General features: G+C 42.9%; 1 protein-coding gene across 1 annotated transcript in view; it reads right to left on the bottom strand.

Annotated features, from left to right (window-relative positions):
• Nucleotides 1-22,751, bottom strand: part of LOC138284946 (baculoviral IAP repeat-containing protein 1-like) — a 579,119-nt gene that overhangs the window by 259,554 nt on the left and 296,814 nt on the right. The window contains exon 11 of the mRNA XM_069224297.1: nucleotides 12,575-14,725. Coding sequence (XP_069080398.1) covers nucleotides 12,575-14,725 — 2,151 coding nt within the window. The remainder of the gene's footprint in view (nucleotides 1-12,574; nucleotides 14,726-22,751) is intronic.

Raw genomic sequence — 22,751 nt, 5'->3', positions numbered from 1 at the left:
TAAGGAAGGCTCTGCTAATTAGCGGATGCGCTTGGCCCACCTGATGTGAAGACCACATTGCCGTGTACTGTGACGACGTACTCATTTATCTGACCAACCTAGCTAGTTGTAGACCCCGGTGTCTGCAGCTGCTGAAATTATTCTCTGAGGCCTCGGGCCTGATGCTTAACCCCAGCAAGTCCGTACTGGTCCCGTTGCATTCTGCAAGGAACTGCTACGATTGGCAGGACAACATCCCTATTCGATGTAACAGCTTCCGATACCTGGGTATCAACTGTGGCCCTTTTGCCTATGTTAGCATGGTCACTTAACATCACACCACTCACCCAGAAGTTTAGGGATGACCTCCAGAGATGGCAGACCCTACCCATTAATGGCCTGGGAAGAATAGCACTGTATAAGATGATGATCCTACTCTGTTTCCTTTATCTTCTCCAGAACTTTCCCTATCAGCTCCCCAAGCAATGGTTTAAAGAAATGGTTGTAGTGGTGTGGCAAATTCTGTGGCACAACTCTCACCCACGACTCGCACTTCACACCTGTCAGCGCGACGTACATGAAGGGGGGCTAGGAATGTCCAACTTATATCTCTATTATCTAAATACACAACTGCTGGTATTTAATGATTGGCTGGGAAGCGGGTGGTCGGACCCAGCGTACCAGCTTGAACTCCTGACAATGGGCTTCCCCAAGCTGCTTGAGTTATTGTATGGTACCCCCCTCCCACAAGAGATCCCTGAAGTGACAAGAATGGTACTTACAGGGTGGAGGGCAGCGCAAAGGGAGACAGGTGGTGGGCAAGTTTCACCCAGCAAACTCCACTGTGGCGGGGAACGTGGCTTTGTGAAGTCTCCGCCTTGGAGGGTTTCCATAAATGGGATAACATAGGCATTTCACTTCTAGGAGATGTCAGGGTGGGTTACTATATGCTGTCCTTCCAGGAACTCCAACAGCAGTACTCACTCTCCAAGACCCGGTTTCATAAATACTTGCAGCTCCGACTGCACTAGGCGCCCACATGCAGGCTGGTATGGTCATCCCTGAGTTTAGTCTGGCAGGGGTGAAAATCCTAATGGGTGACTTGGGCAGGGTCCCAGGTATACCACACACCTTGATCACCAACACGGCAAAACCACTCACTAGTCTCAGAGCGCGATGGGAGGGCTGGCTGAGTCAGATGGAAGAAGAGGACTGGCGGGATGCCATAATGGCTTCAAGGAGCCTGACCATAGCTACCTTTCTCTGATTGGTACACACATATTACCTATACACTGCATGCCTTACCCCCGACAAAATGCAAAGAGCAGGTCTCCGACCTCATGCTGATTGCCCCCGCTGTGCAAGACCAGATGCAGACTTTTACCACATGGTTTGGGCTTGTCCACGCATAGCAGCGGTGACTGCTGAACTCTCCAGAGTACTGGCTGTAGAGGTAGAGGTGACCCCGCTGCCAATCCTTTTGGGTGTCCTCGAGGGAGTGGGGAACAGCAGGGCTGAGCGTACCTTCCTGGGGATAGCATGCCTGGTGGCTAAACGAGATATAGCTGCCAGCTGGAACTCGGAGGCAGCACCAACGCTTGCCCGGTGGAGGCGAGGAATGGACTGGTGTGCCCAGCAGGAAAAGCTAGTATATTAGATGCGAGGATGCCCAGCTAAATATAACTAAGTGTGGGGGAAATGGAAAGGGTTTCGCAATGTCTGTTAATGTGAAGTCCCTTAAATCTGGTAATAACTGCTAAATGTGTCCTTGGACAACATAATGTATTGAAGATATGTTCTGATGAAGCCCAGTCAGGAATTGTACATTGCGATGTATCTGAGGTGTACATATGGCCTGTTGATATTACATTGTTGCAACAATAAAATCAATAAAGCTGTTTATCAAAAAAGAAGTTGATATCACTGTTTCGCTCCTACTGGATTTTTGTCAGTTAGGTGTAATTTTGTTTAGTAAATTGTAATCTACGTTTTAAATTCACTTTGGGATTTGTATTGTTTTGAATTTTGACATTATTACTGTTTTGGTATCGCATAAATACTTTATACATTGCCCTAACTTAAGCCTCTCAGCTCTGTGCCGCAGCTACTAGGGAGCTGACCACAGGTTAATTTATTGGCTTTGAGGGTTGTTTGGACCTGACCCTTTTTGCAGGGTCATCCCCAAACCTTTTGCCTTCCTCCTCCTAATTTTTCTGACCTCTTGTTGTTGGCTCTAGGACTCTGAGCACATTATCACTGCTGATCACTGCTAAAGGGCATGTGCTCTTCCTTCTTAAGTTGGTATGGTTGGCTTAGACCTGATTGGCCCATTTAATTTACCTGTACATCCCTTGTACAGTGATATCTCTATACCCAGGGCCTGTAAATTAAATGCTACTAGTGGGCCTGCAGCGCAGCTTGCTCCACAGAAGTAGCCTTTCAAACCTGTCTCAGGCCTGCTAGTGCACAGCCTGCATGCACAGTTTACTGCCACAGGGACCTGGCATCTGAATTTACTTGCCAGGCCTGGAACTCCCCTTTTACTACTTGCAAGTCATCCCTAAGGTAGACCCTAGCTAGCCCTATGGGCAGGGTGCAATGTATGTCGAAGGCAGGACATGTGCCTGGTTGAGTGGCCTGTCCTGGTATTGACAAACAGCCTATTTGGTTTCTCACTGCTGTGAGTGCTGCCTTGCTCCTAGGATTGCAATGTAAATGCCCTGCCTTATGTCTAGGGGGTATTGTCTGATCTATGAGGGGTAGCGCAGGCATGTTTGGTGCGGTTGTAATGGTAGTGAGAAATGCTGCTTACTGGTTTAGGTGGGTTTTTTATTACCATTATAGAAATGCCACGTCTAGAAAGTGAACATTTCTCTGTGCTTATGACTCTGGTGTTCTGCAGCATGAGTCCAATCCATGTTTGAGGCAGACTGACAGCTGGGCTTTGTGCATACTTTTCAGACAGCCTGTACACAGGGAGGGTGGAGGTGTCACAGCAGTGCACCTGCATATTGAATGGTCTTCCTGGGCTGAGATGAGAGGCGAGGCACACCTGCATTTGTAAAGGCTGTGCCCTGGCATCACACAAAGGGCTCCTTTACCCCCAACTGATGTCTGGAGACTGTGCTGGAGGAGAGAGGGAACACTCCTAGAACCAGTTGGAACTGGTTTGAACCTCTTCTCCCCCGTTTTGCGAAAGGTTGTTTTCCCCATGTTAGGAGAGACATTAATGGACTACTGACCTAGACACAGGATGCTGCTGGAGGGACTCACCAGGAGCTGTTGTGCTGATCTGTGATCTGCTGGTTCACTAGGAGAAACTGCCACTGACTGCAACCCTTTGAGCTGGCCTGCTTGTTTGGGCCCTACCGCCCTGTGCTCCCTTTGACTGTCTCCAGGAGCTGGGTGCTGAGTGCAGGAAAGGCGCTTTGCTTTGTTTCCCTGAAGCACAGGAAGAGTGCTTTGCTTTGTTTACTAAAGCGCGTGAAGAGCGCTCCATCACTTCTTGCCACTGGGAGGAGCACTTCTATTTGTTTAAGTGTGTTAGGAGTGCATTTTCCTCGTCTTTCCAAGGGAGTAATCACTGCTGCAACACAAGCGGGTCTAGCGCAGCCCCGGGCACAGGAGAATGAAGGGTGGAGCGATTGTGTTCCGTCTGGTGCCTCCAGGGTGAGGAGCATGGAGAAGAGTGCCGCTGGGGCACGGGCTGGCACCATTTATTGCAAAATCACCACTGCGGCCCGGGACGCTAGCAAACTAGATTGCGTGTGGGTGTGTGCAGGAGCCGTGGCAGGAGGGAAGGGAACCTCATTGGAGGTCCCTCCCGCCCTATGGGCTGCTCCAGGGCCTAGATCGCAGGGGCATTGCGCTCGGGGGAGATGCGTGGTCCCCCAAGGTGCGAGAGGCTGTGTGAGCCTCTGTTTCCCTCACCAGTCAGTGAGGAAGCCTCAGCAGAGGCTCCGCCGGACGGAGAGGAAGTTGTAAGGTGACCCCCTTCCGAGGAGGGGGCACCCCTCGAGTAGGACCCAGGGAGTAGAGGGTAAGTCCCTCTTCCAAGGTCACTGCGTGAGACACGTGTGAGCTCAGTGCGTTTGCAGGCCACGGGGACCTTTTTCTGACCCCCCCCCCCGCGAGAGCGGGTCAGGGCTATTGGGGGCTATTTGGAAGTTTGTGGCTAACAGGGAGAGATCACCCCATTGGAATGGAGGGTGTGTGTGGTTCCCCACCCCTCACATTCTGCGAGATGGATCACCGGGCGGAAGGGGATCCTCAACTGAGGTACCATTCCCGCAAAGCCGGTTAGGGCTTCATCTACCATGAAAGATGCGCTGGAGTCCCTCTATGTGGCCCCAGAGACCTGGCTTGTGAACAGACGAGGAATGCTTCATGGTTCTGGGCATTTCTGGTGGTTTGGTGCCATTTGTGCAATGAAATTCTTACTGTTCATGATACTGTTTGACCTTGTTGGTAACATGTGTTTTCCATGATGTGTGCAGTCCTGATCTTATGGTGACATTGGCGCAATATGATTTCTATTGTGTTCATTCATGATACTGTTTGACCTTTCTGGTGATATGTGTCTTACCATGATATGTGCATTTTAGCAATGTTTACCTGACTACTACTTAGGTTGCAGGATAACCAGTAACCTATGTGTTGTATGTGACTACTGCTGGCTTTTGCAGAGTAATAGTAACTGTGTAATGTTCTGACATCTCCGCGTGTAGCAGGGTATTACTGACAAGTTGTGTTTGGTCTAATGAGGTTGCGTACAATATACTTTATTTTTATATAAATGGGTGTTGTATTTCCTTTGTGGTGGTGATAGTGCGTCACATGTGTTGTCTGCGTGTTGTGTAATCGCTTTACACATTGCCTCTAGGATAAGCCTAACTGCTTGTGCCAAGCTACCAAGGGGAGGATCAGGGGTTATCTTGGGTGTGTAACTCTCTTGCCCTGCCTAGAGTGGGTGGGTTCTGCCTGACTTAGGCGCATACCCTTGGCAACCAGAAACCACATTTCTAACAAGGATTTACCCTGAAAAGGGATGTGATCATTTCTTGAGGTGGGTAGTCACCCATCCCAAATAATTATCCAATTTCCTACACTTGTCAAATGCATCATCAACATTGCAAATCATTCAAAGATCTTCTGTATCTGTTAGGAGCAGACCACCCTTAACAGTGACACTATATTCAAACACCAACCCTGCAAAACCTTTTTGAATGTCTTCAAGTCCATCTTCTGCAACTCATTCTATTTGCCTTTCCCTCCCAACAGCTCACACAAGGCCAGATACACTACTTACCGGTCTTAATTTGCAGCCAGTACTTTTGCAACCAGTGAGGAATTTTAAGAAACAGCCTATGCACAATTAGGTAAGTTCCTCAACTTCCAAATTATAAAGGGTATCTGTCCAACCTACCTCATGAATATTAATGTGACTCACTATGATTGGAGGCGCTCACAGGGATGGTGCTTTGCTAAGGTCATCAGGCTACCCTCTCTGGGATTGTTTTTAAATAAATAAATAATTATTGTAAATGCAAGAAACAGGGATGCATTTAAAATAAAGTTCCCTTGGGGCTACTGCCAACTCTGTAACAAACGTTTTTTACATTTACAAAGGAGACAGGGTCCTAAGTGTTTACCTTCCCTTTTGTGAATGCACTACAACCTCTTCTATTGTGTCAGTAAATTTTCAATGTTTTGCAACTGGATTTCAGTTGCAAAACACGAATACATATGATATTAATTCACTATTTAGAAGGGACTCCTACAACATGCCTTTTCCAGAAACTGAATCAGTATCTATTTCATATCCCACTTTACAAGTCTGAAAAATGTTTCCAACTCCCAAAATGGGATGAGTACGTTAACATACATTTTAACAGTCACAATCAGCAAATGGGAGCTTTTAGGAATGTTAAAATGCTTAGTACCTTTCACCCTAGTTCTCAAACAACATTCCAGGTAACCAAAAGGCCGCTGTAGCACTCAATAAATTGATACACCCATTATTTTTTTTTAGGTTCAAGTGGCCACAATCAATTTTTCCAAAATGGATGTAATGTCACCTGTATACTGGGTTAATTTGAGGAGGACCCCTTTACCTTGTACCAGGATTGCCAGTTTGAACATCCTGAAGGAGTTTAATTTATCATAGCACTCTGTTCTACAGATTCACCAGATGCGTTGGGACAAGAACATGATCTATCCAAATATCTAGTACTTCAGAATTATCTTCTAATGAGCAGTGTTGGAGCTGCTGCTTCATCCGCAACAAAAACTCTTGAGTCTTAAGTCTACTTTTCCAGTAATCCTTGCACTGCGGTGTATTCTCGTCAGTGCTCCAACCGTCAGAGGAGGAGCTACTACTATAAATCCGGGTTTTCCTATTCACAGTCGTGGATTCGTCTGAGGATCGTGATTGGGTGTCGATCTCGAAGTCTTCCTTAATATATGGAAAAACTGTCTCTCGTTCGAATCTATTGATGTCTTTTTGTAACTTAGAGATTTTTTGTTGTGTCAGGAACTCTTTGGTTTCATTGAGTTCCGTGTTAATCTCCAAGAGACGACTCTTAAATGCTGCTATCGTCACTGTTGCTTTTATGGACGCTTCTACACAGTTGATCTGAATGACTATAGACTCGGCTAGCCGTTTTGATGTGTTAATAATCAACACTAGCCAGTCACGGGTGCATTTCCATGCAATCTGTGCCCAGTCTTTCCTAAAGGCTAAATCTTGTAGGAAGATCCTGGGCACATTGGATACCAATAGGCCGTTGGGAGCGATATTGGCTCTCAAGTATTCGGTCATGATTGTCCCATGCATGACTGTCTTAATCAATTCTCTTTTCAGAGAGGATAGTTTGTCCCACTCTTCTTTGAGGCTCCCAGAGGGAGCTGAACCATCACTGGAGAGAATAGAGGGTGTCTGTAAAATAGCTGAGACGACATCATCGTCAAAGCTGAGGCCTTGGAAATTATCCATGGTCAGGAAAAAGTCCTGCAGCGCACCGCTGCTCAATATACTAACTTAACAAGGAGGACTGGGAGATTAGACTGGTCCAGTGTACTGTCTCCCTATACGCGAACTAATAGTAATTGTGTACACTGTTCCAAGAAAGAGAAAAGAGGGCGAGAAAGAAAGACTGTAAAGCCAATAATGTAGGAGTGCCCTCAAGCATCACAAAAGGATGCTGGGCATCATCATCGGGCTAACTCCTCGCCAGACCGGCACTGCAATGTCGGACGGGCCACCACACAAAGGTCGTGGCTCTTCAACCGGAAGGTGGTTTAACAGATCAGCTCAAATCCGTAGAATATGCTGACAGAGGAGAAAAGGAGAGAGGAAAATAAAATTGCCTATGAGCACCCAATAGCTAAATTTCATGTTTATAATGAGGGTCAGGCCAAGATTAAAAAACTAATAGGAGTAGACAGGGAATGATGTCACCTATACTCCTATAGGAAGGGAAGGAAGGAAGAGTCTCACTCCTACCGCTGGGTCGACATGTTTCGCGCCTATTCGGTCAAGGATTGATCCACTGGCGCTTCATCAGGACCATTTACTTGTAACTTCTCCTTCATATATCGAAAAAAGGGCAAAATAAACCAAAAAATATAGGTAAAGACCATAAATGCTGGGAGGTCACTTACAATCTATGGACCATTCGTCACAGTCAGTCTAATAGAAAGTCGCCCTGTGTAAAGAATAAAACACATATGTAAAACAGAGTGCAGTCAATAGACATACATTGGTGTCAAAATGGTGTAAATGTGATAGGTATCAGGTCCCAAAGGAGAAACACGTGGAGACAATTGTAAAAGTAACATTGACGGCTTACCATCCCATGTGAGGATAAGGCATCATAGGGACGCGTAAACCCTGTAAACACGGTGAGTTCACTAAATAAAAATTATAAAAGTGAAATCAAGTATGACTGAAACATTTATGGATGCTTGAAGTCATAACAGCACAGAATTTAACACGTTCAAAAAATTCAAAGTGAGAGAATTCCATGTCTGGGATATTCATATCTCTCTAACTATGTATTGATACATGGTCTCATAATATTCTCTATAACCACACTGTCAGGTCTGTCAATATCATACACACTCGTTTCTCTATCTCTAGAGAAAGTAGAGGAAACATCCCAGTGTAAAGACATGTGGGTATGTAACCCACCATGCATATTCAAAAGTGGGTACTAAAGGTTACTAATAAATAGTCAGACCTGGTTCAAACTAATAGCAAGTAAAAAATATCAGAGACAAGCATTATCAAAAAAAGCCTCTACGAGCGCTAACCGCTTGTTAGCTCACCACCTTAATATTAATGCGGGCTGTACACACGCAAACGGCGTGTCTGTAAGTCACTTACTTGACCCTGGTGTTTCACGGCTGTTCGCCTACCCCGGGACGCGTCCCTGAATGACAGGGATCGGGTGCTCCGGGCGCGTTTAAATCGGGTGCGGTTAATTCGCACAATTAGCCCTAAGTGTGTCGCGTCATGTTCGATGCCGGAAAAACCGACAAAGGACTAACGCGAAGGCTAGTGGTGGCGGCGGCCATCTTGGAACGGAGCATTTTCATGGTAAATACAAAGATGTATGATCACTATCATGTGTGGGTCAATCCGAATAGTCAAGGATATGTTGTGGGGGGGGAAAAAAAGCCTACTACTGTGTGTAATGATATCTAAAAAATAAAATATAATGAGACAGTAGCCCCAGTGTCATAGAGAATGGTGTGTCAGTCCACCATAAAATCTATGGTCTCGGACATAATGATTATCTCCATAGGACAATCAAGAAAAGGGGGTCAAGGAGATAGAGTCCACCAAGGAATATCGTCATTGAGACCCTCCCTAGCTGTTTTGAGTCGGAAAATCCACCGCTGTTCAATCCTGAACAAATATTTGGGGTCATTCTCATTGTATCTAGGTACTTGTAGGACAGTCCACCACAAATCATTGGGGCCATGTCTTGCTTCTAAGAAATGTGAACTCAATTTGGTCGTAATCCGTGCGCATCTGATGTTGCTACGGTGTTCATTAATTCTTAACTTTACTGGTCTCGTTGTCATTCCTACGTACTGTAAGTCACACGGGCATGTGATCAAGTATATGCAGTGCCGTGTGTTACAGTTGGTGTGTTTAGTCAAACGCCAGTCTCCAAAAGGTTTCAACTGAAGACTGTCTATTCGTTTGGTCAATGGGCACACGTTGCAAGAGCCGCATGGGTAATGTCCAGAGACTGGTGGAAGATTCCATAGTGTGGACTGCTCTGGAGAAACCTCCTGTCTTTGCGGTCGTGTGTGAATAATTAAGTCCCTAATATTTGAAGATCTCTTGAATGCAAAGAGGGGTCTCGCAACCTGTGATCCCCCGCTCAATAGAATATGCCACCTTTTATTGATAAGTCTTTTGACAGTATTAGAAAGGGGAGTGTATGTAGATACACAGGTAAGTCGTGTTTGTACATCTTGTCTGGATGGTTCTAAGAGGGCATCTCTATGGTTGTTTCTAGCTCTTTTATAGGATGTATTGATAATCTTGGTGGGATAACATCGACGTAGGACTTTGTCTTTCAACTCACTAGCCTGAGTTTCAAATGACTGTACAGAGGAGCAATTCCTACGTAGTCTCAGGAATTGGCCAAAGGGAAGGTTGTCGCGTAGAGCCTTCGGATGATGGCTGTCATATCTAAGTAGACCGTTTCTATCAGTAGTCTTATGAAAAGTATCAGTCACTAGTTTACCATCTACGTTGTGAATCAAAGCACAACAGGATGGTGAAGAGGAGATATGCATGTGGTGGATGCTCACATCAGGCAGCATTCCTGCTAATTTTAAAGCTGAAGCTGTCCATTTAACTCCAAAATGATAGAAGGGTTTGGCATATATTTCCATTACTTAAGTGGCACAGCATGCCATTCTCCCGAAATGGTAGTCTCGTAGAAGGGCACATAATCGCTAAAAGGACGGCTTCCCTGGAGTGGGATATAAAGTAGAAAAGGTTTAGACCGAGGGCACGTCCTGGTGTGTGCCCAAGAGGTGGAATACGCCAGAAAAGACATGATCAGTGGAAGCAGGACATCTATGAGAGGGCATGGTTAAGTCTAAAAGATGCATGTCACTGGGAATGGGTCTCTTTTCATTTGTAATGGTATCATGATTAATATGGTCCTTGTGTACTACTATAAAATCCATCCAGGTCGGATATTGAAGACATTCCCGTTCATGTTGCAGTTTTTCTGATCTAAGAGTACCTGCCTTTTGTGCCTAAAAATAAAATACATGATAAGCTACTATTTTAAGTTTTACCATCACGCAGCAGCATTTTTAATCCAATCCACCCTAAAGCGTTCGAAAAATTACGATTATTCATAATGTAGGATTACATGTCATTTTTATTGTCACTATCCAATTGTTATTACAGGGACCAAGCAGTTAGCACGCGAGGTAATAATCATTACTTTCTAAACAATAGGCCTTATATATAGAAAAACGTGTGTAATGGTTAAGTGCTCAAATTTCCATTGGTGATATTGTTCATTTTATTTGTTTATTCAGTAAACACTAAACAGAAATGCTGAACTGAGGTTACATCTAAAGTAACACATGTAATATATTCTAGTGCCCGGTCCACATCATACAGAATGCAGGCAGGAGGTTGCAGTGATACAGTGCTAACAATACATGAAATATGTAGTAATTGCCAGAAAGTACTTTGCCCAAGTGATGTTGGCAAAGGTGGTGCGGCCTTCAGGGGGTTTACCCTTATGCCAGAAGTTTTCAATTTGATGGGAGATAAGAAAGGAAGGAAAAGCATTTGAGTCAGGGTGGTTAGACATCTGGGCAATAAGGAGAAGGAGCAGGATGACCTGGCATGGGGGGTAGGAAGGGGGATAAGCAAATTGTCAGAGGGCTGGTTAAGTTCTGCACGAATCTGTAAATTAGAATGAGAAATGAATAAAGGGGCATGCACGATCAATACCTTGGGCAAAAATATCAAATGCTCATGGGTGGAGATGGAGTTAGACCTCAATAGTGATAGAGGGTACATGTTGCAGGATTTAGGATTTTTTGAAGGACATGGAAGAGTAATCGGGGAGCCCAAGAAGAAGCTGTTTCAGTATACTAGTTTACCAATGACTAAAGAGTTAACTATGCTTTTGAAAGATTGGACAATAAGGTCACGTGGAACTTATCCCTGTTCAGTAGGTTGCCTTGAGCCATGGTGGCAGTCTAAGTGATGAAGATGACAAACATTCTTAACCTTTCAAAGGTTTGAGGCAGAGCGTGAAGGTAGATGTTATCCGAAAAAGAAGCGATGGAGGACATTCTGGACTTTGCAGTAATTGATTTGTTAGGACAAAATCCAAATATTTTACCTTTAGAGAATTTTTCTATTTACAAATTGTCGTGTTATTTTTAACATATTTTGTTTCTTAAATTGAGGCATGCTAAACTATTAGACTTTAAAATGTCTCTGCTTCTTCGGTTTCGTAAGTGGAATATTAGGCAGGGCTTTGATCCAACTGCATTTTACTTCTTTTGCTGAGAAAGGGAAACAGACTTCAAAGGAATATTTTATCTAGCTCCACAAAAAGGCACAAATCAATTTGAAATTATTTTCAATTTCTTTGCTTGGACGTAGCAGCAGCACACTAGAGTATTTGTTACCTTGTGCTTTATTTTCCACTGCACACTTTTCTAGAATGTAAACACTTTTCATTCTATTACAAGAATAACCCAATACAGACCTGGCTGCCTTCCTGATCACCTATAGTAATGACTGAGTCAATTAATCTAACTTGACCTTTCGTCCACCTTTGATGCAAAATACCACAAGTGCTACTCAACGTTCTGCAAACATGCATGCGGTTCTCTGGTGTAGTCTGGCAGTGGTTCATTTCCTACCTCAAACAACTACAGCAATTCATTAAAAAGGAAATCCAAAGCTTCTGGAAACTATCTGCCTCCTGAAAACTGCCCCAGGGCTCAATCCTGTCTCTGTCATCTTCAGTCTCTAGATGAAACCCCTTGGAGCCCTTCTTACTGACAACAGCATCAAGATACATCAATACTCCAACGATACACCAAATCTCCACTACTCACCACAGCCAATAACTCAAAATATGTCGCTCCTTCAGAACTGGATGCCCTGCACCTATCTTAAAAGCAACCCAACTAAGGCAGATTACCTTCTGTTGGCCAGCATTAACAGATTATCACAAACTTTTATTTGTTTGGGTCAGGTTCACGCTTGCCCTCTTGCTTCTCCACCTAAAGGAATCACAAATAATGTAATTTATGATGCCATCTGTAACACTCTGTTAAGTCACAAGAAGTTATTTGAGGGAGCCAAGGAAGAACATTTTCCTTTACTTGTGCTTTTGAGAGTTTGCACGATTTACTTAACCACTCTTCAGCTGCACGTTTCATATGCAATATGTATATATGCAAGGATTTGCCTCTACCTTTAATGTCTTCACTCTTCCCTTAACTACGGAAACTTCATTTGTTGAGTGAGAAGCGCAATTACATCTGACATTAAATGAATGAAATAAGCGCATAAATGGAGTACCTGGGATATGTGCATCCTGCTTGCTGTGAATAACAAGAGATTCCATTGACGTCATCGAGAGGATGGCATTCTGCTCCTCATTGTTTAATTGAGAATTCTGGATGTAGCATTTGATGAAGGAATCCCGGAAGTGTTCAATCGATGGTTTGATACTTTCTACAAATCCACTGGCCTCACACAGGTGGAGCTCTATGTGCCGTGCAGCCCGGAGCAAGACTTCGAGATTCCTACAGTCTCCTTCTGAAAATGGCTTCTGACGGCCTACTTCAATTTTCATGAGCTTTACTTGATAGCCCTGAGCAGAGAGAAAGGGTCTGACAAAGGAGTCTTTGATTACAACCTCGTTTTTGAGAAATTGACTAATCCGATTTGTCTGCTCGGTTAGACTTTTGAGGCTCTGTAACACTTCATTAGCAAGATCAAATCCCATGGAGTAATCTGACCCAATAGTCTGGGGTTCCAGTTTAGGAAAACATTCTTTCACAGCACAGATATCCAGCACTGGCGTTCTGATAAAATCATTTAAAATAAGTTCTATTCTGCTAAGCAACGTTAGGCTTTCTGGATGTTTTTCTATGAATCTAAGTGTGGACTTGGAATGTTCAAAAGGAGAGCTCAGATTAAATGATAGTGTTTTTTCTTTGAGGAATTCTAGTATGGTGGTGGTGACACTTGAGTCATCAGTGTGTGATTCAGATGCATTCAGGGCAAAGTAGAGCAACTGATCTAATAAATAGATTTGACGCAATGCTGGGGCAAAATTTTGGCTCATAACCATAGTCAGAATTTGTTCCATGTCTGCTAGCTCAGGATGATGCTGCAAATGTTCTAGATCCCCTGCCGATGTCTCCAAGGCTGCCTTGTCATCCATTAAGTTTATTAGATGTGATAGAATTGTATGGGTTGCCCTAGAAGGAATACAAGTAGCATAAGTCAAAAAAAAGTGATAGCGTCCCACTATTTTCTGAAATGTGTCTATCTGCCGTAGGTAATGAAATCCTTTGTCCAAGACACCTTGCTCCTCTGATTCCAGGAGTTCGCACATTCTGAACGCAGCCAAAAACTCTTGAAATGAAGGGTTACAGAACCTGTAGATGGGACGAAGCCTTTGGGCAGTGAATTTATTTAACAGACCAAACCTGAGGGCATCGTCACCACTGACACCAGCCTCAGCGAGGTCCTCATCACTGAAATCAAAGCAGGACTTAAAAACACCTTCTAGAGCTAGCTCGCCACATAAGGCAATCACACCTTTTGCCTTTTTTCTTTCTGCAGGAAATTTGAATGTAGTGTACATCAAGTATGATTTAAATATGTTGGATTCTCTGAATATTTTAGTTTCTGGGTATTGCACCCATGAAGCACAGTGTGCAACTACAGAAAGAGGAGTGTTAAAAGCTGCTTGCAAGGTTGTAGATGCTACTAATTCATGACTAAATGCGCACACCAGTTTTAAATTGTGTGAAAATAGATTTTTTAGCAGATATACTGTACTGTATAAAGGAAACTTCAAGAAGTTTAGCACTGTATTTGCATTCTTCCTCACACTGCCACTGCAACTGCTGCGAGCTGCGAGAAAAACACATACTTTGTTTATGTGATTTTTATGAACTATTTCTTCTATAATTTCTGGTATTGATTCTCTCTCTCCATAATCATCAAAAAGAAACAAGACCTGGTTCTTTAGGCGCTGGATAATTTCCTTCAGGCTGGCTTCTGTCAGTGCTCCTGTGGACTTCAGCAGCTCTTTACTGATCATGTCAGACAGACATTGCCCTCTACTTGTGGAGCTCAGGGAGAGGTAGAACACAAGCCTGAACCGGTTTAACATGGGACAGTCTCCGGAGGCCCACAGGATTGCTATCTTCCTTAGCAGAGCGGTCTTCCCGCTGCCAGGTTCACCTTCAATCATAGTGATGGATTCCAGCTCTGAGAGGACCTCTGGGAAGGTGAGCATCTTGACCCGCTGATAGTTGGTGTCTTTAGTGACAATAACCTGATCGCCAAAGAGTGATGTCAAATCAATCGCAAGAGATGTAGAATCTCCAAAGGATGATATTTTACTAAAAGAAGAGTTCACGTATGCTCGGGTCAGCTGCCCATGCAGATTTTGCACAACTTCTGACCAATGCTCAGTATCAGGGGGTGTAGCTGTAAATGAAAACAAAATTAAATTAAATAATATGATAAAGACCATGTGAGAATGAGTTAAATATACATTAACTTGTTAGCGCCTGAGCTTGTATTGCATGATGGTCAGTTGAACGGGGATAAGTCATGGAGATAAAACTAGAGAGATACATATTAAAAAGCATGCATGAAAATGATATGATAGAAAGGTCTATAGGTGAAGCAACAGAAGCTTTGTACATTTGCCTCAAGGAAAGATCGGGCAAACCGAGGCAGAAAAATGGTTACTTGAGTTGAATGTTTTACTATTGTTTCAAATGAGGATAAATCTAAGAGGCATTTAATTTCCAGTTTAAATATGTTTCATCAAAATCTTTAAGCAGTTTAATATAATAAAAATTGGACGTATAATGACCTTAAAACATATTGAATCTAAACACACATGTAATAAGATTAAGTTAGGACACATTTTATTCCAGAAAATTACTCTTTTGTCAACATCAATAATGGGCTAATGTATCTAACTCAATCCTATAGCATCAAAGGACACTATAATAGCAGGTGCTCATCAGTTTATGTAACCTGGTTACGTAGGTGACATTGATGTGATTCAGAATGCAGTCAGTTCCCTGTGCAACTGATGACTATGCACCAAAGGTCAATCATCACATACATGGCATACAACGGCTTACTTTTCAAGTACATCCTATCTGTAATTTGGCCATTTGCAGGTTTTCTTTTCACTAATTGTTTAAAGCTATAGTTAGAGATTGTGACGTACACCAGTACACCAGTACATTACATAATCATAGCCAAACAATCCATTCCATTGTATGCAAAAGGATTTCTAAATTATGGTAATCGTTATAATGCAAGCTAAATATAGAATCAGGCTGAGAGTGCATAATCTCATACATCAGCCTCATTAGATGAATGTGAGGAAATGTGGTGTATTATATCATGTGGTTGTGAGACCTCACCTTGTAATACACTCATAAACCTGTCTTGGGTGCTGTCAGGCTCGTTTGTCAATCCGTAGCTCCACAGTGGTTAGCTGTGGCTTTGAGTAGTCAGGCTTAAACAAAGGAACAAGTGTAAAGCATTTAAACAGCAACAAAACAATTGAATAAGAAAGTAACGGGACTCAAGAAATCTGACACCAATAGACTGTACTTGTATGGATTTATAGAGACCAAAATGAACAAGATCCACCAGAGGGTTCCAGAGATATAACTATTTGAAAGAAACAATTAATAACAGCTTTTCACTTAACCGAGAGCAAGCACTGGTAAGCGCCACAACTTTGACACAAAGATTGTTTGAAGAAAACTGCCATCAAAGTTAAATGTGGTCACTTCAAATTACTTTGGGGAACCAACTCCGGCAGGGAGAAGGTAATGGAGGCAACAAGGTCCAACAGGACAACAAACTCCGCAAGACAGCAGTCTTCATTAAAGTTCCAGTGTTAATGGCAACTTGACATTAACTTCAATGAAATGGTCCTGATGCAAGGCCTCCGAGATGTAGATGCTTCAGTTGACGGGCGTCATTCTGGGGGCCATACCTCAGTCCATGAACACAGTAGGGCAACTTTAACGTTCCTTGAAGTCCAGATGAAGTCCAGCACTGAACCAGTCACCACTGGACTAGTGGCCTCTGGCTATGACGATACCAGTGCTTCTCTTCTTCTCGTGATAGCTTGCTCTCTGGACCAAACTGCATTCCGATGAGTCTTCTGGGTCAGTTTTAACTTTGGAGCATTGGGACTCGATCTCCCAGGCTGCACTTTGGTGAGGGTTTTGGCAACCAACTCGTCAACGCAGGCTTCCTCAGCTTTGTGGCCCTGGTGTCCAAGGCCAGTCCTTCTTCATTCCTTTTCTCCATGACAAATGAGAGCTGAAATATGGGTGCCAGGGGTGCCTCTTTTATGCCCAGAAAGTTTCCTCAGGTGATGCAGTGGTCACTAGCCAATGGGCTACTTGGATTCCTCCCGACTCATGACAACGTCCTGTGAAGTGTTGCATCTAGCTGTCCCAGAATGGTATGTTCTGCCCACTCTCAAGATGGCAGAACCCTCTCTCTCAGCCTGTAGAGTTTGGTAGCCCACCCTAGAGGTGTTGCTACCTGAGGGCTACACACCCTCAGGTGTTTTTCCCTATCTGTCCCAGATGCCAAGCTGTCTATCAGAACAAAAGAAGAGCCCCTCTCATGTATGTCAACCATTTACCCTTCACAGGTGTCTTTACCTATGAAGCTCGCCTTTTGGGCTCACACCCTACGTGGCTTCCTGCCAGGGAGATGAAACACCTCTTCCCACAGCAGGCATCTATTGTTCCCTTTCCTGGGTGTCGTTCAAGCTTCTCTCCAGGAGAGCAGGAGGATGTCTTGTGGCCAGCATCTGCAAATGGCCACTGGAAAACTTTGGAAATAGAGGGGTAAATCTCTAAAAGTTCCATTTGCTCAAATGTTACATTAAATTCGACTTGGAAAATCAAGTTGGGTTTAATGTAACAATTCTGTTTATACCCAGAGGTACCAAATTTAGTAGTCACATTCAGAAGATAGCATAGCTGAGTTGCCAGTTTGTAACCCTGTACTTGCCAATGGGGCTACTGGCCTTTTTCATGGTAAAAAAGACAATTCATGGTTTTTAACTGTCAGAACATGTAAAAGACATGTTCTACGCTTTAATATACTGCACCCTGCCTTAGGACTCATTAGGCCTGCTTTAAGTGTGACATATATATTAAAAAGGAAGGTATGGGGTTTGCCACTGCTTCAAATGGCAACGTCGAGTTAGCAGTTTACAACTGCTCTGTCAGTCAGCAGTGGCAGGCTGGAAGTCATGTCTCTGCTTTGTCACACTCATAGTGGCACAACTAGTACTGCAGTCCACAAGAGACACTTTAACTTACAGGCCTTAGGTACCCCTGATACCAAATACAAGGGACTTACAAGAACGTTAACGTATGTCATTTGGGTATAAGCCAATTAAACATGAGCCATGCTTAGTTCTGATTAGCAGGGCTCAGGGCATTTCAGGGTTGTTAAACTAGTGGTTATTAGTCCAAATGAGGGCAAAAGGTGGGGGTGAATCTGCAAAAAGCCTGCTTCCTCACAATAAGCATGATGTTAGTTCTAGCCTGATGCCTACACCAGCACAGGCTAAAGCAAAGTGATGTTCACTACAGTCAACCTCCAATACTATCCAAATGAGAGTAAAAAGTTGGCCTCAGCATACTGGTACCATAAACAGTTTGGGGAATAATTTTAGTAACATATGCCTTGACCAACGGGAACAACAAAATAGTATCCAAGAACCAAGACTTAGCCCACCCATGGTAAACTTTGTGGCCCTCTCCTTAAACCTTCTCATTGATCTCCGGTAAGGTGACCATCAAATAATGCTTCCAGACATGAAAATTCTTGCAAATTTCAGTCAATGACCATTAAGCCTCCAAGATTTCATAGTGAACTCCAGGCTGAATTTTATGATATTACACTTAGTTATATTTACCTATAAACTGGTAATGGCACAAAATTGAATAACCTTAGTAAATAAGTGATGAAAGCCAACTGTTAAGTGACTTGATGGAACCATGTCACTGGAATAAAAAGTGCTGAGAAGTTACACATGCATTTCACCTCTGAAGTAGCGTAATTTTTGGCTTCACCTCCTTAAATTACAGCAGCAATACAAATGTGTAACCGACATTGTATACTCTGTCTGCCTTACCATTATTAATGTAAAGTGAAGCATCAAAATGTATTATTGGAGATGTATTCACTGTAGAAACGAGAGATTATATACGTGTGTGCTCTAATGTTTAACTTTAACATGAAGATTTGTTGTTCTCGTTCACAGTGACACTTGTATTTCGATATTGCATTTATTGAAAGCACATTGCATATGTAATCATGAATTCATTTCTTCACGCTTTGCATTTATCCTGACATTATGCATGCACCTATAATTGTGTACCAGAAGTGCACATTGACAATGATTAACTTAAGTTAGCTAATCTAGGCCTTCATTTTAAAACAAGATGTATTTTTTTGTGTTCTGCATGTTCTTCTTTTGCAGGTGCGTGTTTGTGATTTCTTACTTAGAGAACGGAGTATTGTGTATTAGAGATAGAGTGGGCTGAGAAGAGAAATCAATGTAAAAAAAATAGAAGAAGCCTCCTATTCATCACATGTCAGGAACAAAGGTGCTCAAGGTTAACTTGGTCGTTCAAGCTCTGTGGGATGGGAAAATCAACACATTTTGCAGATGCTTCCAGTGACAAAGAGAAATAATTGGGTTTTCTGTGATGTGTTTAAAGATATGGATGCTCCTGGAATTTTCCACTTCAGTTAGAATTCATTGTTAGAGTTGCAGCAGATTGCTTTGGACTTGGAGAGGTGCAGACCTCTCCGCATTCCCTTGCCCTTAGTGAGCGTAGCTTTATGCTAACATTGATTCCCCTTTTTAGGAGACTTCTATTGGAGTCTTCAAGATGCTGACAACTACCTTGCTCCATTTTTTAATCCTTTGAGACTTACTCTGTACTTTCCCATTTTAGCAAAGAACTAGAATTAAATGCCCTTAGATTCATTCAAGTTTAGGAGTAGTAATCCAAATTCCTTTAAGGAATGTCAGTTCCTGTTTCTTAGTATCTGTATCACTGTGACTATAATTTCTGTATGCTTTATGATACTGAGAGTATATTTATTTCAGCATTTCAGCTTGCTGGTTCTGATTCTGATCCTTTATAATTTGATTTTGATATGCACCTATATTGGATTGATAACTAATTTGTAATAAACCTACTAAACCTTTCATATTGATTCCTGGTCCTCACTGTGTGGCCAAATAGCTAAATTGTAATACAGTTGCTAACTCTCTTGCTTTCCAGTCAGCTACAAGGTCCATCTGATGGAGCCTACCTTCCACTTCTATGCATGCTCTTACAGATGGTAGCTTGTCTAATGGTTAGCTACTAGAGCAGGGAGTTAGAATGACCTATTCTAGATTTGCCCAAACTCTGCCCAAGCCACTAAAATCCATGGTTCGAGTTGGAGAATTGATGGAGTTCCAGCAGTTAAAAAGAGAGTTGTAACAGAGGTGGAGACAGTATTAATAGGGTCGCGTGTTGCAATTGCTTATGTCTAGCTTGTGGTGTTTTGTGGAGACTGTTTGGTGTGATGCTGTAACATTTAAAAAATGTGTATGATGCTGGTGCTTGATGCAGAGAAGTTGAAGTTGTTATTGGGCCTGACATAGCCTAAGATCCATGGATAGTGATAATTATTGGTTGTAGAAAACACTGTGTTGTAATTGCTATGTTTTGTGATGTGAATTAGCTATTATTAGTAGGGTGAATCCCTAGTGCACAGGGAGAACCTACACCCATCTGGGTAATTTCTCACTGGTCGAGGTTTCATTCGAGTATGAGCCAGAGTCACTCTGGACCATTTCTTGTGTGAGCGAGTACTTTAATTTCTTTAGATGAGCAGACAAGGTTATTTGTTGAATTTACGTTGCGTTTTTAGAATTGAGAAGAGTGCATATGAGAAAAAATTGAGGGTGAGCCGCTGCAAGGAGACTGATGTTACAGTGTGCTGGTATTGACTGATATAGAGTGTTGTGCTTTTATTGACTGTTATTGCCAAATGAGAACTGTGGGTAAAGAGTTGCTTCCTGATTCAAAACAGATTTCTAATTTTGATTGCTGAAAATATTGTTGAAAAATGAAATGCCCTAAGGCCATATGATATCTAGGGCCATGTGTACAAACCATTTTGCATGGCGCAAACTGCGATTTTTGCAGTTTGCGCCATGCAAAACGGCCATCGCGATGCACATTCCCATTTTGCGAGTCGGTACCGACTCGCAAAATGGGAATGCGACTCGCAAATAGGAAGGGGTGTTCCCTTCCTATTTGCGACTCGCACCGCGATGCAGAATTGCTTTGTGACCGCGAAAGCTGTCGCAAAGCAATTCAGAGTTACCACCCACTTGAAGTAGGTGCTAACTCATTCGTAAAAGGGAAGGGGTCCCCAGGGGACCCCTTCCCGTTTGTGAATGTCGCAAAAAAAAAAATTCAGAGCAGGCAGTGGTCCAATTGACCACTGTCTACTCTGAAAAAACGAAACCAAATGGTTTAATTTTTTATTTTGTATTTCAACTCGTTTTCCTTTAAGGAAAACGGGCTGCAATACAAAACAAAAACTGCTTTATTGAAAAAGCAGTCACAGACATGGAGGTCTGCTGTCTCCATCAGGCCACCATCCCTGTGAGTGCAGGGAATCTCAAGGGGTCGCAAATTGCAACTCACCTCATTAATATTAATGAGGTGGATCTTTGCGACCCCCCCTGAGATTCGCAGAAGGTGTCTGAGACACCATTCTGCATACGATTTTGCAAATCGGAAATTGCGAGTCGCACCAACTCGCAATTTCCGATTCGCAAAATCTATTCTACCTACATCTGGCCCCTAGTGAGGAGAGATGTGAAAATACCTGTACGGGAGGGGGAAAAGGCACCATCCGAAGATACACCAGGTCATTATATGGCTATAAACATGGGTCTTCACACAGGTATTTGGCTGAATCAATGTTATACGATTACAGATAAAGACGGTACATTGAGGTTTCCACATTATGGGACATTTCATTTGAGAATCATTGAAAATTTGAGGAGTGTATTGTAAAAGATGAGCCCACAACCTAGACACGCACAGTACAAAGCACTTCATGTTTGGGAATGTGAAGCCCCTGCTTGGCAGAAGTAAAGATATCCTGGAAAAGTCTGAAAGGCAACAAGTACTTGTGAAGATGCTAGATCAGATGCGGAAAAAAGAAAGTGGAGGAATGATATGAAAAATTTAGCTAGATTGCACCCTGCATTGACAAGTGAAAGACTGATAAAGAAAAAGACAAGGGAAAGACAATGAAAAAGAAGGGGGAAAAGACAAAATACACAAAGAATATAGACGAAGATAGTGATGGTGACTCTAGCAATGACATTTTGGATGTGCTGCTATCAGCGAGCTCACCCCCATATAATAAAACCTAACATGAAGGAATGAGCGCTTCAGTTCCCAATGGACGTTCAGAAGTACCCTGTGCACCGGTAGACACAGTAATACATGTAAATCAAGCCCCAATGGGAGAGAGTTCAAAGATTAATACCTTTTTTCAATCCTGCCCCAGATGCATTTGCTGCTCCAGTCACTATGGGTCCCATAGATCCTTTACATAACCTGAGTCATCAGAAGCTGTGACACATGCTTTGACTGTTCCTACTGGAGTAAATTTGGCAACTGCTGTTCCTATCATCCCGGATGGGTAGGAAAAGAAAAATACTCTGTTGGTCCAGACTAAGGTGACTATGCCTCATGCTGCTTCTGTGTCTTCGATAGCGAATTAAGCAGGAATTTCCCCTATAGAAGAACCGGCCCAAAGATCACAACCTTTTGATATGTCCTTTTGGAGTTTACCTGTGAGTGTTTACCACAGTACTCCCAGAGGAGAGGTAGGGCCTAATGCTCCTGTAATGCTGGTTGTTCTTAGTGTGAAAGAATATGATGACTGGTTTAAAAAGTTAGTCCAGACCTCGAGGAAAGGTCCCTGTTCAGGATTAACAAGAGAGACACCTCTGGTCCTGATGAGAGAAAATGCAGTGCATGTTGTCAAATAAAGTTAGAACTAAATGAAATGATATCAGGAAATCTTGATCTTTCCTTATTAGATACTTACCAAGTGAAAAACCTTGTGTTTATGTATAAGGATGTCACAAAGTATGCAGAACAAGCACATGATAAGCTGCCTAAATTGGCTCAAAAATATGATGTAGACTTAAGTAGAACCAAGTCATTGCAGAGAGGCTACTGCATATGTTTTGATGAGGATAACATTTGCAGCATGAGAACCCCAGGAATGAAAATGCTGATTAATGAGTTGATTCATAGCACTCAAAAATGGAGAGAATTATATAAGTGGGAAAGCATATGGGAGAAGAAGAGAGATAATAAGAAGACAAAGGGAGAATCGCCCCCATCAG

Source organism: Pleurodeles waltl, chromosome 1_1 (genome assembly GCF_031143425.1).
Source record: "Pleurodeles waltl isolate 20211129_DDA chromosome 1_1, aPleWal1.hap1.20221129, whole genome shotgun sequence".
NCBI lineage: Eukaryota > Metazoa > Chordata > Amphibia > Caudata > Salamandridae > Pleurodeles > Pleurodeles waltl.
Note: the sequence above shows the minus strand (reverse complement) of the source record. Positions and strands in the feature narration are given on the sequence as shown.